Source organism: Dicentrarchus labrax, unplaced genomic scaffold (genome assembly GCF_905237075.1).
Source record: "Dicentrarchus labrax unplaced genomic scaffold, dlabrax2021, whole genome shotgun sequence".
In the NCBI taxonomy this organism is placed as follows: Eukaryota; Metazoa; Chordata; class Actinopteri; family Moronidae; genus Dicentrarchus; species Dicentrarchus labrax.
The window spans coordinates 7,322,108-7,337,301 of record NW_026136714.1 but is presented as its reverse complement, the minus strand read 5'-3'; the positions used below and the strand labels follow the sequence as shown (position 1 = coordinate 7,337,301).

Sequence of the window (15,194 nt, the reverse complement as noted above, 5' to 3'; positions counted from 1 at the left end):
TTCATTTGAATATAACAATTAATGGGGAAGTTTGACTAAACCTTGGTAAAGCACAGTGGACAGAGCAGGGACGCCAACAACCAAGCGCAGCATTTACCAAGCATTTTTATGTGATCTTGCAGAAGTGATTGCATGAGCTCCAACTTCACCACTGAGGTGAAATAAATCTTCAGTCGATGAGGATATTGCTTGCCGTCAAACAAGCGTGCTGCACAGTGTGTGACATAAAATTTACTGTGCTGCCTGCCTGCATAGGCATTCTACCAGGTTCGTTGGGAGACTAACACCCCTTTCATCATCACACTGTGCGTCTCCTTCTTGGCGCTCTAAACTGATCAGTGGAAGTGCTCCCGAGCCGCAGCAGCCCAACTGTGACATCCTTTCACTATTCAGAGGGTGCTCAGGCTGGCTGGCTGCTGCACAGGCACCATGGAACAAAAATCACCCAAGGATGAAGGCACCGCCAAGGGACAGGAGTCTCTGTCCTACCAGCGAAGGATGTGGAAGAATTTCCAAGAGAAAACCAAGCCTTGGCTGAGTCCTAAACTGGGATCGGAGCGTCGGGGTGCCGGGGGCGCGGAGGGCAGCAAAAAGGAATCGGGGTTATGGATGTTTAAGAGAAAAAAGAAACAGTTGGACCGGGTGTTTTCGTCGTCACAGCCGAATCTGTGCTCGACCCCGGCGCCTTTTGAAGGAGAGAAGCCCCTTGGAAGCGACGCGGTCCCCGGCACCAGCAGCGACGGGCAGCCTCTGCTACAACCCCTTGGCGCAGCTTCTGGAGCCACGGGGAGCAAACCCGAGCTGACGGCGCACGGAAGCCCAAAACTCGCCGTATCCCAACTGATCACGTACCAGCAGAAGAGCTCCTCTCTCGGCTCGGCGTGCTTCGAGAAACTGGTGGTGGAACCGGCCGCGGTAAATGTGAGAGAAGAGGAGGAGCAGCTGCGTAAAAACGCAAGTGATTCTGTGAGTAAAGAGCATGTGGCAAAACACGCATCTGATCAAATGTATTTTACTACCAAGCAAAGCTGTTGCACAAATTAACACCCTGAACGAAAGCGTGCTGGACTACTACGTCCTGGAAATTAAATGAAGTTTCATGATGGTGGTGCTGCGACGTGCTCACTGCTTGTATCATGTGATGCGCTCATCGATTTGCCAGTCCAGTGCTTTCTTTACTCTGTCCTGTAGCTTGTAGGGCTGTATGTGCCAGAGGACTACCACCAATGCCAGTACAGGCCTATGTGATCATCACATATAAAAAGCTTATATCACTGCTTGGTTTGGTAGTATATTACCACCACAGTCACTATATCCTGATTATTTCAATTAGAGACCCCCTGATAGGATTTCTGCAGACTACATGCTCTGATGTCAGTAACAACCTCCCTTCAGCCTGCTCAGATCCTTTTCTTCCAGTCCAGGGATCGTCCCCTAGCTTCACAGTCCATCTGTCACAGTGTCCTTGCCTCCAGACAGAGCCTGCAACTAGCCCATGCATGCCCAATGGTTTATCATATATTCCCTTTTTATGAAAAGTGGCCAGTTGGCAAATGGTTTGCAGGCACACCACCAGCAGTTTTGGAGATTGATGGCAATTATATTCCCACACAACTCAACATGCTGAGTCAGAGTGCCCGAGGAGAAACTGTATCAAAGGGATATGTCAGTTAGAGTAAGATATCATGAGGGATACATTCAAAAAATGACAAATGACAGCCCAAAAAGTTCTCTGATGAGAGTAATAACTAAGTAATACATCTCTAAGGTCATGTCTGAACCCACGCCTTGTCTCCTAGTAGTCCAATTCACTAGTCCTGCAGTAGGTCATGTCATTTCAGGCAGACTGTTCTGATATTTAATAGTACTGTCTATAGAAATAACATTGAAGATACAGCATGCTCATAAGTGCATTCTGTTTCAATGTCAGCAGTTAATGCAAAGCTTTTCATTTCACCACTCTTGAAGTGTTCAGGGCTGCTGCTCCTGAGCACCATCCAGATCGCTGTCTAAATGTGATTTAGCATATAAGTATACTGCTCCCCACTGAAGTTGGGGCCAAATATCTCTTATGCATTAGATGTCTAGGAGAAGTGCAGTGCACTCAGCAGAAGAAGTAAAGGAAAGCAAGTATTTATGACTTCAATGAAATTGATCTTGTAGCTTCATCACAGCACTTATCAGGTCAGTTACATAATACACAGAGACATCTCACTTTGCCAGATAAAGTTGTTGCAGTCAGCGTGAGCCATTAGTTACGTCCTGTTGTTACCATGTTTATCCAAGCTTCTGTTGTACATTTGTCAGATTTTCCACATAGCTGGAATGGGGAGAGCAGTGGTCAACACTACTTACAGTGACAGCTTCATCTTCTCATCTTCTATATTAGTCATTTGTTGTTACTCTCAGTATATGCAGGTATAGTCACAGATGTAAATAAATACAGTATGATCTTAATCTATTATGTAATGAGATTATAAGAAAAATAAATAAGAAAAGATGGCATGAGATGATGGGTGGTGAGAGGAAATAAAGGGGATGAAGACAGATCAGACAGGGTTAGAGGTAATGAGAGGTGATGAGGGGATGAGATGAGGTCAAATAATAAGATGAGAGATGAAGCGATGTGTGATAAGAGAAGATTAAGATTAGAGGAGAAGAAGTGAAAAGAGCATAGATTAGAGCAGGTGAGATGAAATAAGACATGCTTTATTAATAGGCCTACTTGAGGGAAAATCAAGCATTAGAGGACAAAGAAATCAGATAATCAAGCTAATGTCTATGGTTGGTGCATTTTTGCACGTGCATTTTTGTGCATGCACGTTGGTTGCATTTATTTGCATGTGCATATTGACGATGCAGTTACAGTATGTGCTGCCTAAACACTTTCCTAACCCAACAGGGTGTATAACTCAGTCACTCACTTCTGCAGTCATCCACAAATCCAGCATTAGGTGGGTGTATACAACTTCTCATTACTAAAATGAGAGCATAAAGCTCCAAGCCACAATTTCTTAAATGAAATAAAAATATATGCACATAACAAGCAAAATGCCTTTTCACATTTTGATTTGGATACTAAGTGATGGAAGGGATTAATGCCAAGTTCTGGAAGTAATTTCATTATTGACTAAATGCCGTGAAGAAATAAGCACATTTCCCTTTTGCTACTTGCAGTGCAGGTCTAACTACAGTTAGATTTAATATTTGTGTTTTTTATTTTTTTATTTTAAATTATAAGAATCGTCTCCCTGATGTTAAGTTCCAGTCCCCTTTGCACATGAGAGAGATGAGTTATGGTACTGTATTCATCATGTTCTACCTCATTGTAATTGTAAGGATGTATCCCTTCTTGTTCTCTTCCTCTATTTTTAGGCTAATAAGATGGCATTAGGTCAGTGTGTGGGGACAGAGCTGGTTCAAGTCCAGTCAGTAGACTGTGTGTGTCGACTGGCACATGGAAAACCCTTGAGCAAGGCACTGAACCCCTAACTGGTGTCTGACTATATATGTGGCAGCCCCCTCACTCTAACTCTATATGTCTATGGACCAGATTATCTCCAGTGCTTGTGCCAATGGAGCTAAACTTACTCGATTTCACACTCTTCTGTCCTTCTCTGGTGTGGTTAGCTCTCTAACCTTCAGTCTTGGGCAGAGTTGCCCTTCTATCATTACCTGACTGACCTGCTGGAAGCCTGTGTCAGGTACATTACTTTAAACATAATATGGAGAGGGGACAGCTTTATTTTTGATGTGGATACTTTACTCTGGACTTGCAATAACAAAGAATTATACAGCATCTGAATTCCAATGAGATAATACACATGCATTCTCTATCTATAATATCTAGAACCCCATGTTTACTGAGTGGGGAATCAATTTAAATAACTGGAAAAATAACTTTTCCTAAAAATTGCCTTATGAATTCTGCAATACTGCCGTCTCTGTGGCATGGATTTTAGAAAAGTAAGCCAACTGGAGCTGTACTCGCATCTATTTATTGCCACACAGCCTACCTTGTTTAGTGCGATACAGGTTTCTACTTTCCCTTAGGCTGTTTTTCTTATTTTAGGCTTTTGCAACTCAAATGAGTTTGACCTCATTAACTAAACATGTTACTTTATCAGCCTGTTAAGCAAACAATCCCCAGTTTCACTCTGAATCAATCCATTTTCAATTTGCTATACACTGGAAGACATTGCATTCTGCATCCATTATTTATTAGGGTAGAAACACCTAAAATCTAAAGAATCGCTTTCCAAATTTAAGTGATTTGCTGATGATAAATAATAGAAAAAGATACTTCTATAAACTGGTTATATTTGGTCAATGTAGTAATCATTTCGGGTATTGATTTGGGTCATTTTCATTTCTATTAAAATATTAAACATAATATAAAGGGTTATACAATCAAAATAAGTGTGCGACATTAGACCAATTTTTTAAACAGAAATGTTCATTGATAAGGGCAAGTTAGCGTGAATATATTGCGGTATTGTGTCATTTAGACAGTCATTTATTAATTTATTGATGGTCCCTTATGGTCCAGCTGTTAAGCGCGTGGGCTGGGAGGTGAGCCAACTATGTGCATCGTCAACGCGGTCAGGAAGTAGTTACGCACCTGAATTGATTAGCCTAATTATCTAGCAGCAAAAATTTACATTTTGAATTTTTTTACTCATGACTTCGTTTACACCGCCAGCACGTAGTCCAGCTACAACCAGTAAATACTCGGGTCGAGGTAGTTGGCGGAGTTCAGAGGTCAATGAGGCTTGCTAATTGTTAGCCCGCCTTCCCCACTGGACGCTTCTGCTGCAAACTCCAGTCTGGACCATTGACAGTTTATGGCTGGGACTTTAAACCGAAAGCGGAAAGCGTCTGTGAGTGCAGAATACTTTCCAAAAGCAGACACTGGTTATAAAGTCTAGGTATTTGTTGCATACATAGTATTTCACCCGCCATTACTTTCATAGCTTCACTCAATGTGTGGCTGTGAAAATGCGTTTACTATGGACATGTTTATCACCAACCATCGAGAGGCCAGGCTCCATGCCCAGACCCTTTGAGAGAGGCCCTGGAAAGTGCTGTAATGATCACCCTGAGACGATTCAACTTCGACATTATTCAATGTGAGTAAAGCTTTGCCATTATTTCCTTGACCAGCATTGTGCTTCTGGTGCTGCACTCATTCATGGGCTTGCTTTCCTATATTTTGTGATTTGTAGTATAGCTGTCCATGGTATTGAATTGTGGTTGTAATAAGACAGCTTGTAGGGCAGCATCCCAGCCTAGTTGCCTACTTGAATGGGATCCTTGTAGAAACTTTTCTTTATTATCTCCAGTCAGTTTAGTATTTATCTTTGTCTCCATGTTTTACCATAGAGACATTTTGTTTGAGTGTTTGCAGTGTATTTTCTACATCTGTTTGAATGAAAAAGAAGTGTTTTAGGCTATCAGATGAAAAAAATCTCAGTCTCCATATTTTTTGGTGTTACTCTGACACTCAGTACTCTGACACCAGTTCTCAGTCATGTCTTATTTCTTCCTTCTCCTCTGCTCATATGGAGTGCTTTAAAATATTTACAACTCATGAACTAGGGAAGTAGGTTTTTGTGTCACAGAGACCATATGCTGGCATAGCTAATGCTAAATATATCAGATGTAAAACGTTTAGTGTTACATTAGATGTTGCTTGATTTCGTCTGGAAAGGCGAGACATTTGATCCAATTGATTTGTTTACTTTTCTGAAAGAATAGCTCATCCATGAAATATAGGTTACTGATCTCAGTACATGTTGCACATCAGATGTAATGATGATGTAAATTTGCCATGACTTTAGTTATCGCTCTCTTTTCATAATACAGTGAAATGAGCAAGGTTTGGATGTCCTGGAGGAAGAGGTGCCTTACTTGGGGCTGTTGTCTGAGTTGTGTTGTGAGAACAGCATCATGGCCACTTGGAAACAGCCTGTCGCATCGCTCTGGATGTGTCCTGATGGCAGCTTAAATTTGGATTCATTGCACCCCAGGGGACCTTCGGTTGTAACACACACTGACAAGCACATGATTGATGTTGACCTCGAAGGCATCGTGAAGTTGGGGAAAAAAAAAAACATTTTCGCATTGGCAAAAGTATGACTGACACCATTTGGAGATGTTGATGGGTTTAAGCTCTCACATTGTGATTAAGTGTTTTGTAGTGCCTGGCCGATGCCTCCCACACAGCTGAGTGCGCCTGTTTCTCTGCCGTGGAAATCTTTGAACAACCTGTGATAGAGGATTCGAGTGGTTTCCCCTGTAGACAAGTGCAAATGTGAGCAGCAAATTTAGATTTAATTTTTGTTTAATAACGTGTGATGGTTTCCGTAGTGTTTCCCAAAGGCCCGGATGCTGAGGTTTATGCCCAGTCCCTTTGCTTCGGCTTTGTTTGTGTTCATAAGGGCATTTTAAAACATGTAACTTGGGTGCATCAATAACTTTAAGTCCCCATATGTATTAAATTGGGTGAGTATTATCCATCTGTTGCCAAGTTACGAACTAGTGACCTGACAGCATGGTGTATTCTTGCTTTTTGCTTATTATACCCCGGAAAGGATTTAAGACTAAATAATATAGTATTTTTTCCGTTTTGAGTAATTTAATAAATGTTTTTTGCCTCCATTTTTTACTTTTTAAAGATGTTTTTCATCATTTATGAAGATTACTGGAGGAACTTGAGTAATTCTTGATTCAAATGCTCTGCCTCAGCACTTTGTTTTAGCCATGGATATCATCATTCATATGCAATATGAAAGGTGAAGAAACAGGTGGTTAAGGAAAAAAAACCACCAGAAACTGTAGAAACTGAAAATAGACATTTTAATTACAGTTAATTCATTTTCTTCTATCAGCCAAGCCTTTCATTACTAAATTCAACAACCAGATTAACTGTCACTTGATCAAAAGCCACCCTTGACGCTATTTTGATTAAGCTTTTCTGTGCATGTATACCTTGTCTGAATTATTCCTGCAGCAAGGTCACAAACCTTGTCAGTCATTCCTCTCAGTGATTTAAAAAAAAAAAAGTGATCCCCTCTTCCTTTCTACCGTCACTCCTCAGTGTGTCCTAGAGAGATAACCTTACCTGCATTGTCTCTTTCTCCCTGATCTACTTCACATCTCTCCTCCTCTGATCCCAGTCTTAGCCTCTCTGATAATGACACTCTTCCCTTACAAGAGCTTTCTGAGGACAAATCCAAAATATATCCCAGCCTGTCAGAAGAACAGTCTGTGTACTGCAAGATGGGAACTCTGCACTGTGACATTGTGTTACCCTCTAGCGTTGTTTTCTCCAGTCTCAGCTAGCCCCATTTCTCAGTCTCATACACACAGTCTGAAGCACATGCACATGTGGTATGCACAGACATACATAGCCATAGACTCAATAGTCTGAGCCTGAGTGTTACTGTAAACAAGGGTAAGCATGACAGTGTAGACTGCTAAATGACTCAGAATTCCTGATGCATCTTCATGAATGGACACACAAAGAGAGAAAAAGAGATTAATGAGGCACTGGACTCTGAACTGACAAAGAAATCCAACTCCCTCCTCCTCCTCTTTTTACAGCCTCATGCAATAATCAAGCATGCACTATATGTTTTAACAAAGGCCAAAAATGGTTAGACAGGATTATCAGTAAGTGTAGAGCAGGTGGAGATGGGTCAGGGTTTAAATCAATAGATGGAGTCATGGAATTGGCTTTATAACTCTTAATGCTGCCCTCTCACATAGATTAATCATCACTCAGTCGAAGTCAGACCAAGCAGTGGCCCAGCGAAGGGGATGTGTGTGTGTATGTGTAGGGACGTTGGTCAAATTACAGATGTCATCCAACAATAGCCTGCTGTGTGATATTTGTTTCAGGAAACGGATAAGTGTTTGTTTTATTTGAGTGAAAGGCTAAGTTGTCTGATAGTATAATTTTCTTGTTTAAGAGCCCAAACAAAGCCTTTGTGTCTGCCACTTATTGTATCCTTCTCTAATCTCCAACCCTGACGCTCTTGAAATTTAACAACCTAGCAACTGAGCTATGACAGCTTTTATAAGTGGGTCGGATGCATGAGATGAAAGCAAAGACAAACACTGACAGACAGACGAGAATAATATGGCAGTGGCCATTCTTTCTGGACAAAACAACACGTGGTGACCAAAGGATGTGGGATGTTTTTCCTACTCCTCATGCTAATCAAACATAGATCATTTGCAACTCAATGTGGACCCCACTTCCTCAGTGGTGAGTGGATATTGAATATTTGCAAATGCGTTTTCCTGTAGCAATAGATGAAGATGTCCCAATAGTCTCCGAGTCATAAGTGTTCCTGCAGCCCCATTAAGATCGATATGGGAGCATGGCTGTACATTGCATGTACTGAATATTAAGTGGATGTGTGTTATTTTTATTATATCATACAGTTCCCTGTGCAATGTATGCTGCACATTACCATAAATAATCTCCATTTTGTTAGATATGAATATGACCTATTGTACCAACAATCAAAACCAAATACCCTGACAGCGGTCTGCAATAATCCTAATTATAGTTATTTTTTCCTTTCTGGAGCTTAGATTTCACCTGAATAATGGCAGCACTGCAGATAAAATAAGCGGTATGATATTTGTTCTGCTTCCTAGAATCACTTTGTAAGATCTGCAGTTATTTTTATTCCACCCAGCTACTTTATGACTCATTTAATTTAGATATTATGCAGAAAAATAAGCAGATTATATGAACCCAACTCACTCAAGTTGTAAAAATTTCCCATGGTTAAATAATACAATTAATAATACCAGTATATACATGACAAATACCATGATATACAGCGAACGGCAACACAGCAAGTTATGTAACCAATGTTTACTAGGTTGTGGGTTAGCAAACAGTTGCTGCTGTGAAGCTAACATGCAGAGAGGATGACATGGTTTTCCAGAGCCAACACACCAGCTCCAGACAGCGATGCACAACTTTCCAGCTATTATACCTGACATAACAACAGCTTATCTTGGCAAACTACAAAGTAAGCTGAATGTTCGTGGGCAAGTCAGTTACATTACCTTACACACAAATCCTAGCTGACATGGGTGGATTAGTGTTGTGTGGCACGGTCCGATCCACTTTGTTTGTTTTCCATTGACAGAGCCAGGGCTGTGTGCAAACACCAGACAGCTAGCAGACTGTGAGGAGATATTTGCTGAATTTGGGTGTATTGGAATAGAAACGGATACCTACAATTGCATACCCCTTCCTTTAATGAGGCCACACAGAAATAACATGGGACAAGTGTGAGTGTACATGTGTGACTTGCCAGAAGTGCTTCAGTATTTCAGAATACAAAATTGTTGTACTCCTGTTAGCAGATCACAATTTTCCATTTACAAGAGTTAAGTAGATCTGCACCCTTTGAACTCCGGGGACCATCTTTATGAGTCTACTACGTTTCCCTGGGAAGTCATTGTAATCAGTTGAAAAGCCACTGTATTGATCCAGAGAGAGCAAGGAACAGAGGCAGAGACTGAAAGTGAGTTGTTAATACTGGGGTAGAGAGTGAGTTGGGAAATATTTGCAAGGGGAGCCATTTATCTAACCACCCTCATCATGTGTTTTTCATTAGACCTCTTTTCAGTAAAGCACAGTAATCAGTGAATTTGGTAGTTACAGAAGAGACTGGACCTGAGCAGCTGTAAGACCGATTTAGAGTAGAACGTATCTGCCAATTTTCATTGCAGCTCCACTTGGTGTGAAAAACTGGCAACCAGAAATGTTCCAATAACCAGTGGGCACCTCAAAATGTGGCTGTGCTGATCTAATTCAACATGAATTTATTTATGGGTGTGAGATGACAAGTGCCAAACTTGACAACATTAGCATCTTAATAGTTTGATCTGTTTTTGTGGCTAAAGGACAGCATTTAATGGATTTTATTTTCTTTTTTTCTGAATATGCATAATGGCCATCTGTGAGTCAGAGGTTAAATCAAGGAATGAGGTTTTTAAGGTTAGGTTTGTACATCCACTCACACCCTTGGATTTTGAATAGCTTAATTCTTTTGTGCATATGTACGTTTGTTTGTGTCTCTGGGTGTTCTCGAGTCGTTTGACTGAGATATCCATAAATTCACCACTTGATTAATAGGGCAGTGACGTTCAGTTTGCTCAAGGCAAGATTTAAATGTCTTTGTAACTCTACAGTACTAACTCTTTACTTTGTAATGATTCGCAATACTTACATTCAAAGCACTTAACTAAGGCCTAGAGCAATTCATGATGAGTACAACTGTGGCTTAAGGATTCCTGTATTAACTACATGTCATGCAGCAAATTGTATTGTATAGTACAAAGGTCAGACTCAAACAAATGCAGTTAATTATTAATGTAATAACATTGTTTAATTTCACTTGAAGAAAAGTAGGGGAGAAAATACTTTTGTTTAGTTTTTAACTTCAGGAAGACACACTGGGATATATGGTAGGACAGCACAATATCGCTAGGTTGAGATCAACTAACAGTGACAGTTGGTGGACAACCCCACCCTGATTTATTATCATTATTGACATTGTACATTCAGGACAAACACAATAGATAAGACAATTTTCTTACAAAGGTGATAAAAGAGATTCAGGCTTTCTCAACTATTAGATCATGTGCCTGTTTGCTTGCTATCCCAGCATGGAGCAGACAGACAGCCCGCAGACATGACCGCTGCTGTTCCGATACATCGGTGTGGAAGGATGCACCTCATCATGGCTGAACAGCACTGGATTTAGAGATTTTTTTCACATGAAGGCCTGTTTTGTTTATTTAAAGCACCCTGCATGTCGGTTCTTATGGAATGAACAGTGGTGACAGATTCCTGATCTTTACAACTGATTGATAACGTATAACGTGAGAGATCAGTATGATATACATATGATCATTTTTTGACCTAGTTTACCTAGCTGTGGTTTTTATATGACTTTTTGTGTTTGTGGCTCATCACAGAGCCCAGAAAGTGAGTAGGTGTGTGTGGGTGGTGGTTATGTGGGGTCATACTGGCCCAGTGCCCAATGATCTGTACAGCCAGCCAATGTCACTTGAATCTAACTTTTCCCTTTGAGAGACAAGTCAAAGGATACAATAATAAAGGAAATACAAGCAAGCATTTGGCATTTTGACTTCTTTTTACTATGTTGCAGTTTGTACAATAAAAATAGTTTACATTCTGAAGCCTTCATACGGTGTAAAATGTTGTAACACGAAACCCTATAGTAATCAAAGCCTTCAGTCAACATGATGACATGTATATATATCCTATTCTTTGTGCTCCTGGCAATACATAAGCCACTATAAACCTATACAACCTTAATGCTAACCCATACCCAGTCATGTGGAAAAAAAAGATATACTATGAATCTGTAATTAATGAGGTCTGGATTATAGATTTATATTTATCTAGCTCTTACACATAAACTGATGCTTCAGTGAGAAAAGAGTAGTGTGTTTTGTAGCCTGACTATGTAGCACATCAAACGTTTTTAAAGTTCTGTTCCAGCCGATAGCTGTCCTTTTATTCACTATGATTGCTTTAGGGTTTTCTATTCAGAAACAGAAACACCTATTCAGAAACAGCAATGGAACAACTATTCACACTGCAGCTAATATCCATGTCCGTATAATTAATTTTATAGAGCCTCTGAATTCAGTGCTTTAGATAAATTACAGCTAAAATTTTAAATTCAAGTCTTTAGGGTCCCTGAAAGCTCATCAGTTCATAAATGTGGTTTCAGTGGGTGTCTCTCTGAACCTGTCATCCGGTGGTATGGGCTTATTCAGGGCTCTGACTGCGTGAGAGCAACACCATTTTGTCACATGATCATCACATTAGCAAAGTGTTATCCACAGCAGCAGAAAATAACAGACAGCAACATCATTACAGTTTTTCTGTGCTTTCATTTTGTCTCTGCAAGCAGACTGGGGATCAGCTGATGGGCTGGTCAGCACAGCCTGAAACTGACAGCATGAAATCAGTCCATCAGAGAGAGAAGCATGGTTTGTATTAAGTTAACTGCCCTTTACTTGTACTTTTGATTTTGTGGCTGGAGCTGGGAAGGGACTTAGTGCCACCTACTGGTTCAAAGCTGATGTGGATCTCTGGAGAGAAGAGAGAGGAAACTGGCAGGAAATGAGTAGAGAGGCTTTTGGCTGGCTGGTTCGATGGATGCGATGCTTAGTCTTCCATTAATATCAAACCAGGCCACTTTCTGCACACTATGCTGCTTTCTGCACACTCTGCTCTCTCTCTGAAATTAAAAGGCACTTGTATAATAGCTTTAAAAAGTTATTGTCGTTGGACATCATTCATGCATAAATCATAGTCTCTCTATATAGGTGAGGTTCTGATGAATATGAAAGTCAGTTAACACACAGCTAACAAGCACCTGCCGGTCAAACACAACAGGAAAATAAGTTGTAGAGGTCCATACTGTCAATTACCAATTTGTGTATCATTACTAATGTTAAATAAAAGTAGGTGAGCCACTGGAGGTGTCCCAAACCCCAGAGTGCAATTGAAACAAGGTATTTTTTTCTTCATGTTATCCAGGTTTAGTTAGGTTTACTATACCAGCCCAAACTGCATGTTACATGCCATAATTTCGGTAATGAGCTTGTCAGAAATAAACTTCAAAATCACAATGGAAGGGTTAACAAAACAAAACTTCTCCTGCAGTGTCATGTTCCGAATTGTGATTTCAGTAACGTTTCATTGAACACCCGGGGTATGACTCTTAGATAACGTTAGTTAAAGCTCACTGACTCGCCCAGCAGCTGGGTTACACAAAAACTACCCAACCTCCTGGAAACAACCCAGACAAATGGCCCAACTGCCTTAACGGTGTGTATGACTATGCCCCCCCTCCCTCTTCCCCCTGAAATGAGGCTTTAACCTCATTTCCTGTTTTGTTTATCAAACTAACTTGCAGCCAAATAGGCTGTAAGGTCGGGAGTTAAAAAAAGGTACACCTGGGGTACATGGTAGCTCACCTGGTAGACTGTGTGCCCCATAGGCTAAGTCCTTACCCAGCGGCCTGGATCCGATTCCAACCTGTGGCCCTTTGCCACATGTCACCTCTCCTTTCTCCCCCCCTCACCCATGTGGGCATGCGACAAACAGTAATAGTGGTTTTTGTGAGCTATTTATGTTTTAGTGTTATTTTGCTTTCAATTAGGTCTGTTTAAACAAAATTATAAACTCGGCTAGCTTCTCAGATGATCTGCTCCTCCCTTCTGTAGTCCATCCTTTCTTCTTCAGTGAGTGATTACAAATACATATAGGCTGGGAAAACACCGGTGGGACAATTCTTACCTCTCATGTACATTCAACAATTTGTAATTTATGAAGTTCATCATGGAGAGGGTTGTGGTGTGCAATTAAAGGTTTTAAATTAAAATCCCCAATGCATGTTTGTATAACATGTTCACATGTTGTGCATACAAGCAGGTTGTATTTGTGTGTACAATTGTTGGTTACACAGTCATTTGTGTATGATTGTGGAAGTGTTCTTATTCACACCAGAGTCGAGCCACAGTGTGGTGCTTGGCCTAATCCCATATCTTGGACTGCATCCTGGGTACTACAGCAGGCAGGCTCAGACAGTTTCACTGCTGTGTTTTCTCTCCACTATCAAGAGCCTGTGTAATTAACTTGCCTATTGCTGCATTCTTTGTCCTCAGAGCACCCACCAGAAAATTATTCATCTTAAGAACAATTAAATGAGCACTTATTTTTTAGCAATTGATGAAAGTCACTTCAGGTTAAATTATTTCAGTTGTTTCCACCGGGCATTCTTGTATTAATGTAATCAAGTGATATTTTCTTGAATTATACATCCGTGTTTTACATTGATTAAACCTGAAAGTCTGAAAGCTCTGGCAAGGTTCAAGGACTACAATTGTAACTGGATAGAACTTAGTTTGGATGAAACTGGGATGCTTTCAGATGGATGAGTTAAAGTTTCTTTTCCCCAATAGATGAAAGTTAATGTAGGCGTCTGGAAACATTTGATCTGCATCTCTGCCATATATTTATGGCAACAGAGCTGTTTTCTGTTGTGAACTTTTGACTGTATCTCACAACTTAAGATTTCTTTTGAAGAACATAAGACCTTTTAGTGTGTTTTAAAACATTTTTTTATGTGGGAGTAGGATGAGGATAGGAGGTAATTTCAGAAAAGGGCAAATTTGTATGCTTCACAGAATATTACTAAAAAGCTCCACTATCATTCTCTCCACTGACCAACTCATAAATCACACTGCCACACACTGCAGCAGCAACACATTGCAGAGAATGGAAGTTTTATGTATTAAAAATGGAGATTATACTTGTTATGCACAACATTTTATTTACTGAATGTAGCAATACAGATTCTTAGATGCTTGATAAAGCATGGCAAAAATATAAATGAAAAATGTTTTGTTGAGCTGAGTCTATGAGTCCTCATCTTCTAATTTCTCCCACCTATAAAATCTATGAGGATTCAAAAAGTCACTAAGATACGTCTTCAGTTTCTTCCCAGGCCCCACTTCTTTCACATTTTGGTTAATTTGTTTCTGTGATACAGGAGGTGCCGAGCCTCCCTGTTTTTCTGTATTCTGTTGGGCAGCTGGCTTTACTTGGACATGGTTTCTTCTCATTTCCCGTTTGTCCATCCATTCCTTCCATTGCCTCTCCATCAGCAAAGATTCATCCTCTTGGGTTACATTCACTTGGACTCTTTCTTCCTCACATCTTGGTTCCTTGGTCTTAAAGCTGGGGTTTACATGAAAGGGATTCCTTAAGGTTTCCTCTTCAACTGATTCCTTCACTTGGGTGGTGTCAGCAAGAGTAGCAATATCTGATGTAATCCGTTTTTTCTCCTGTTGCTCACATTTAGCCGGTTGTGAGCTGGTGTCAGCATCATTGGAGACATCGCTGGTGTCACCATCACTGGAGACATCTGACAAAATCTTTAAGCTTTCTTCTGGCTCATTATTTGGTGGTTCCATAGTTATGAAGCTGCTGTTAGTACAAGTGGGTGACTCAAATAAGTTGAAACTTAATGTCTGCCGGTTCAGCGATTTTGCTTCACCATCCTCTTGAGTTTTCTTCTTGTATTCTTCCTCCATTTTCCTTAGCCATCTTGATG

The 15,194-nt window shown here is 40.5% G+C and overlaps 1 protein-coding gene across 5 annotated transcripts in view; it reads left to right on the top strand.

Annotated features, from left to right (window-relative positions):
* The first annotated feature begins 88 nt into the window (after window positions 1-88).
* mctp1a (multiple C2 domains, transmembrane 1a) overlaps window positions 89-15,194 on the top strand; it is a 132,091-nt gene continuing 116,985 nt past the window's right edge. For 4 of the 5 annotated variants that reach the window (XM_051423736.1, XM_051423734.1, XM_051423735.1 and 1 more), the window contains exon 1: window positions 89-966. In XM_051423736.1, the coding sequence (XP_051279696.1) occupies window positions 430-966 (537 nt within the window). In that variant the 5' untranslated portion in view covers window positions 89-429. Of the gene's footprint in view, window positions 967-5,062; window positions 5,130-15,194 lie in introns of those variants that run through there. The other variant, XM_051423739.1, reaches the window with a different exon arrangement.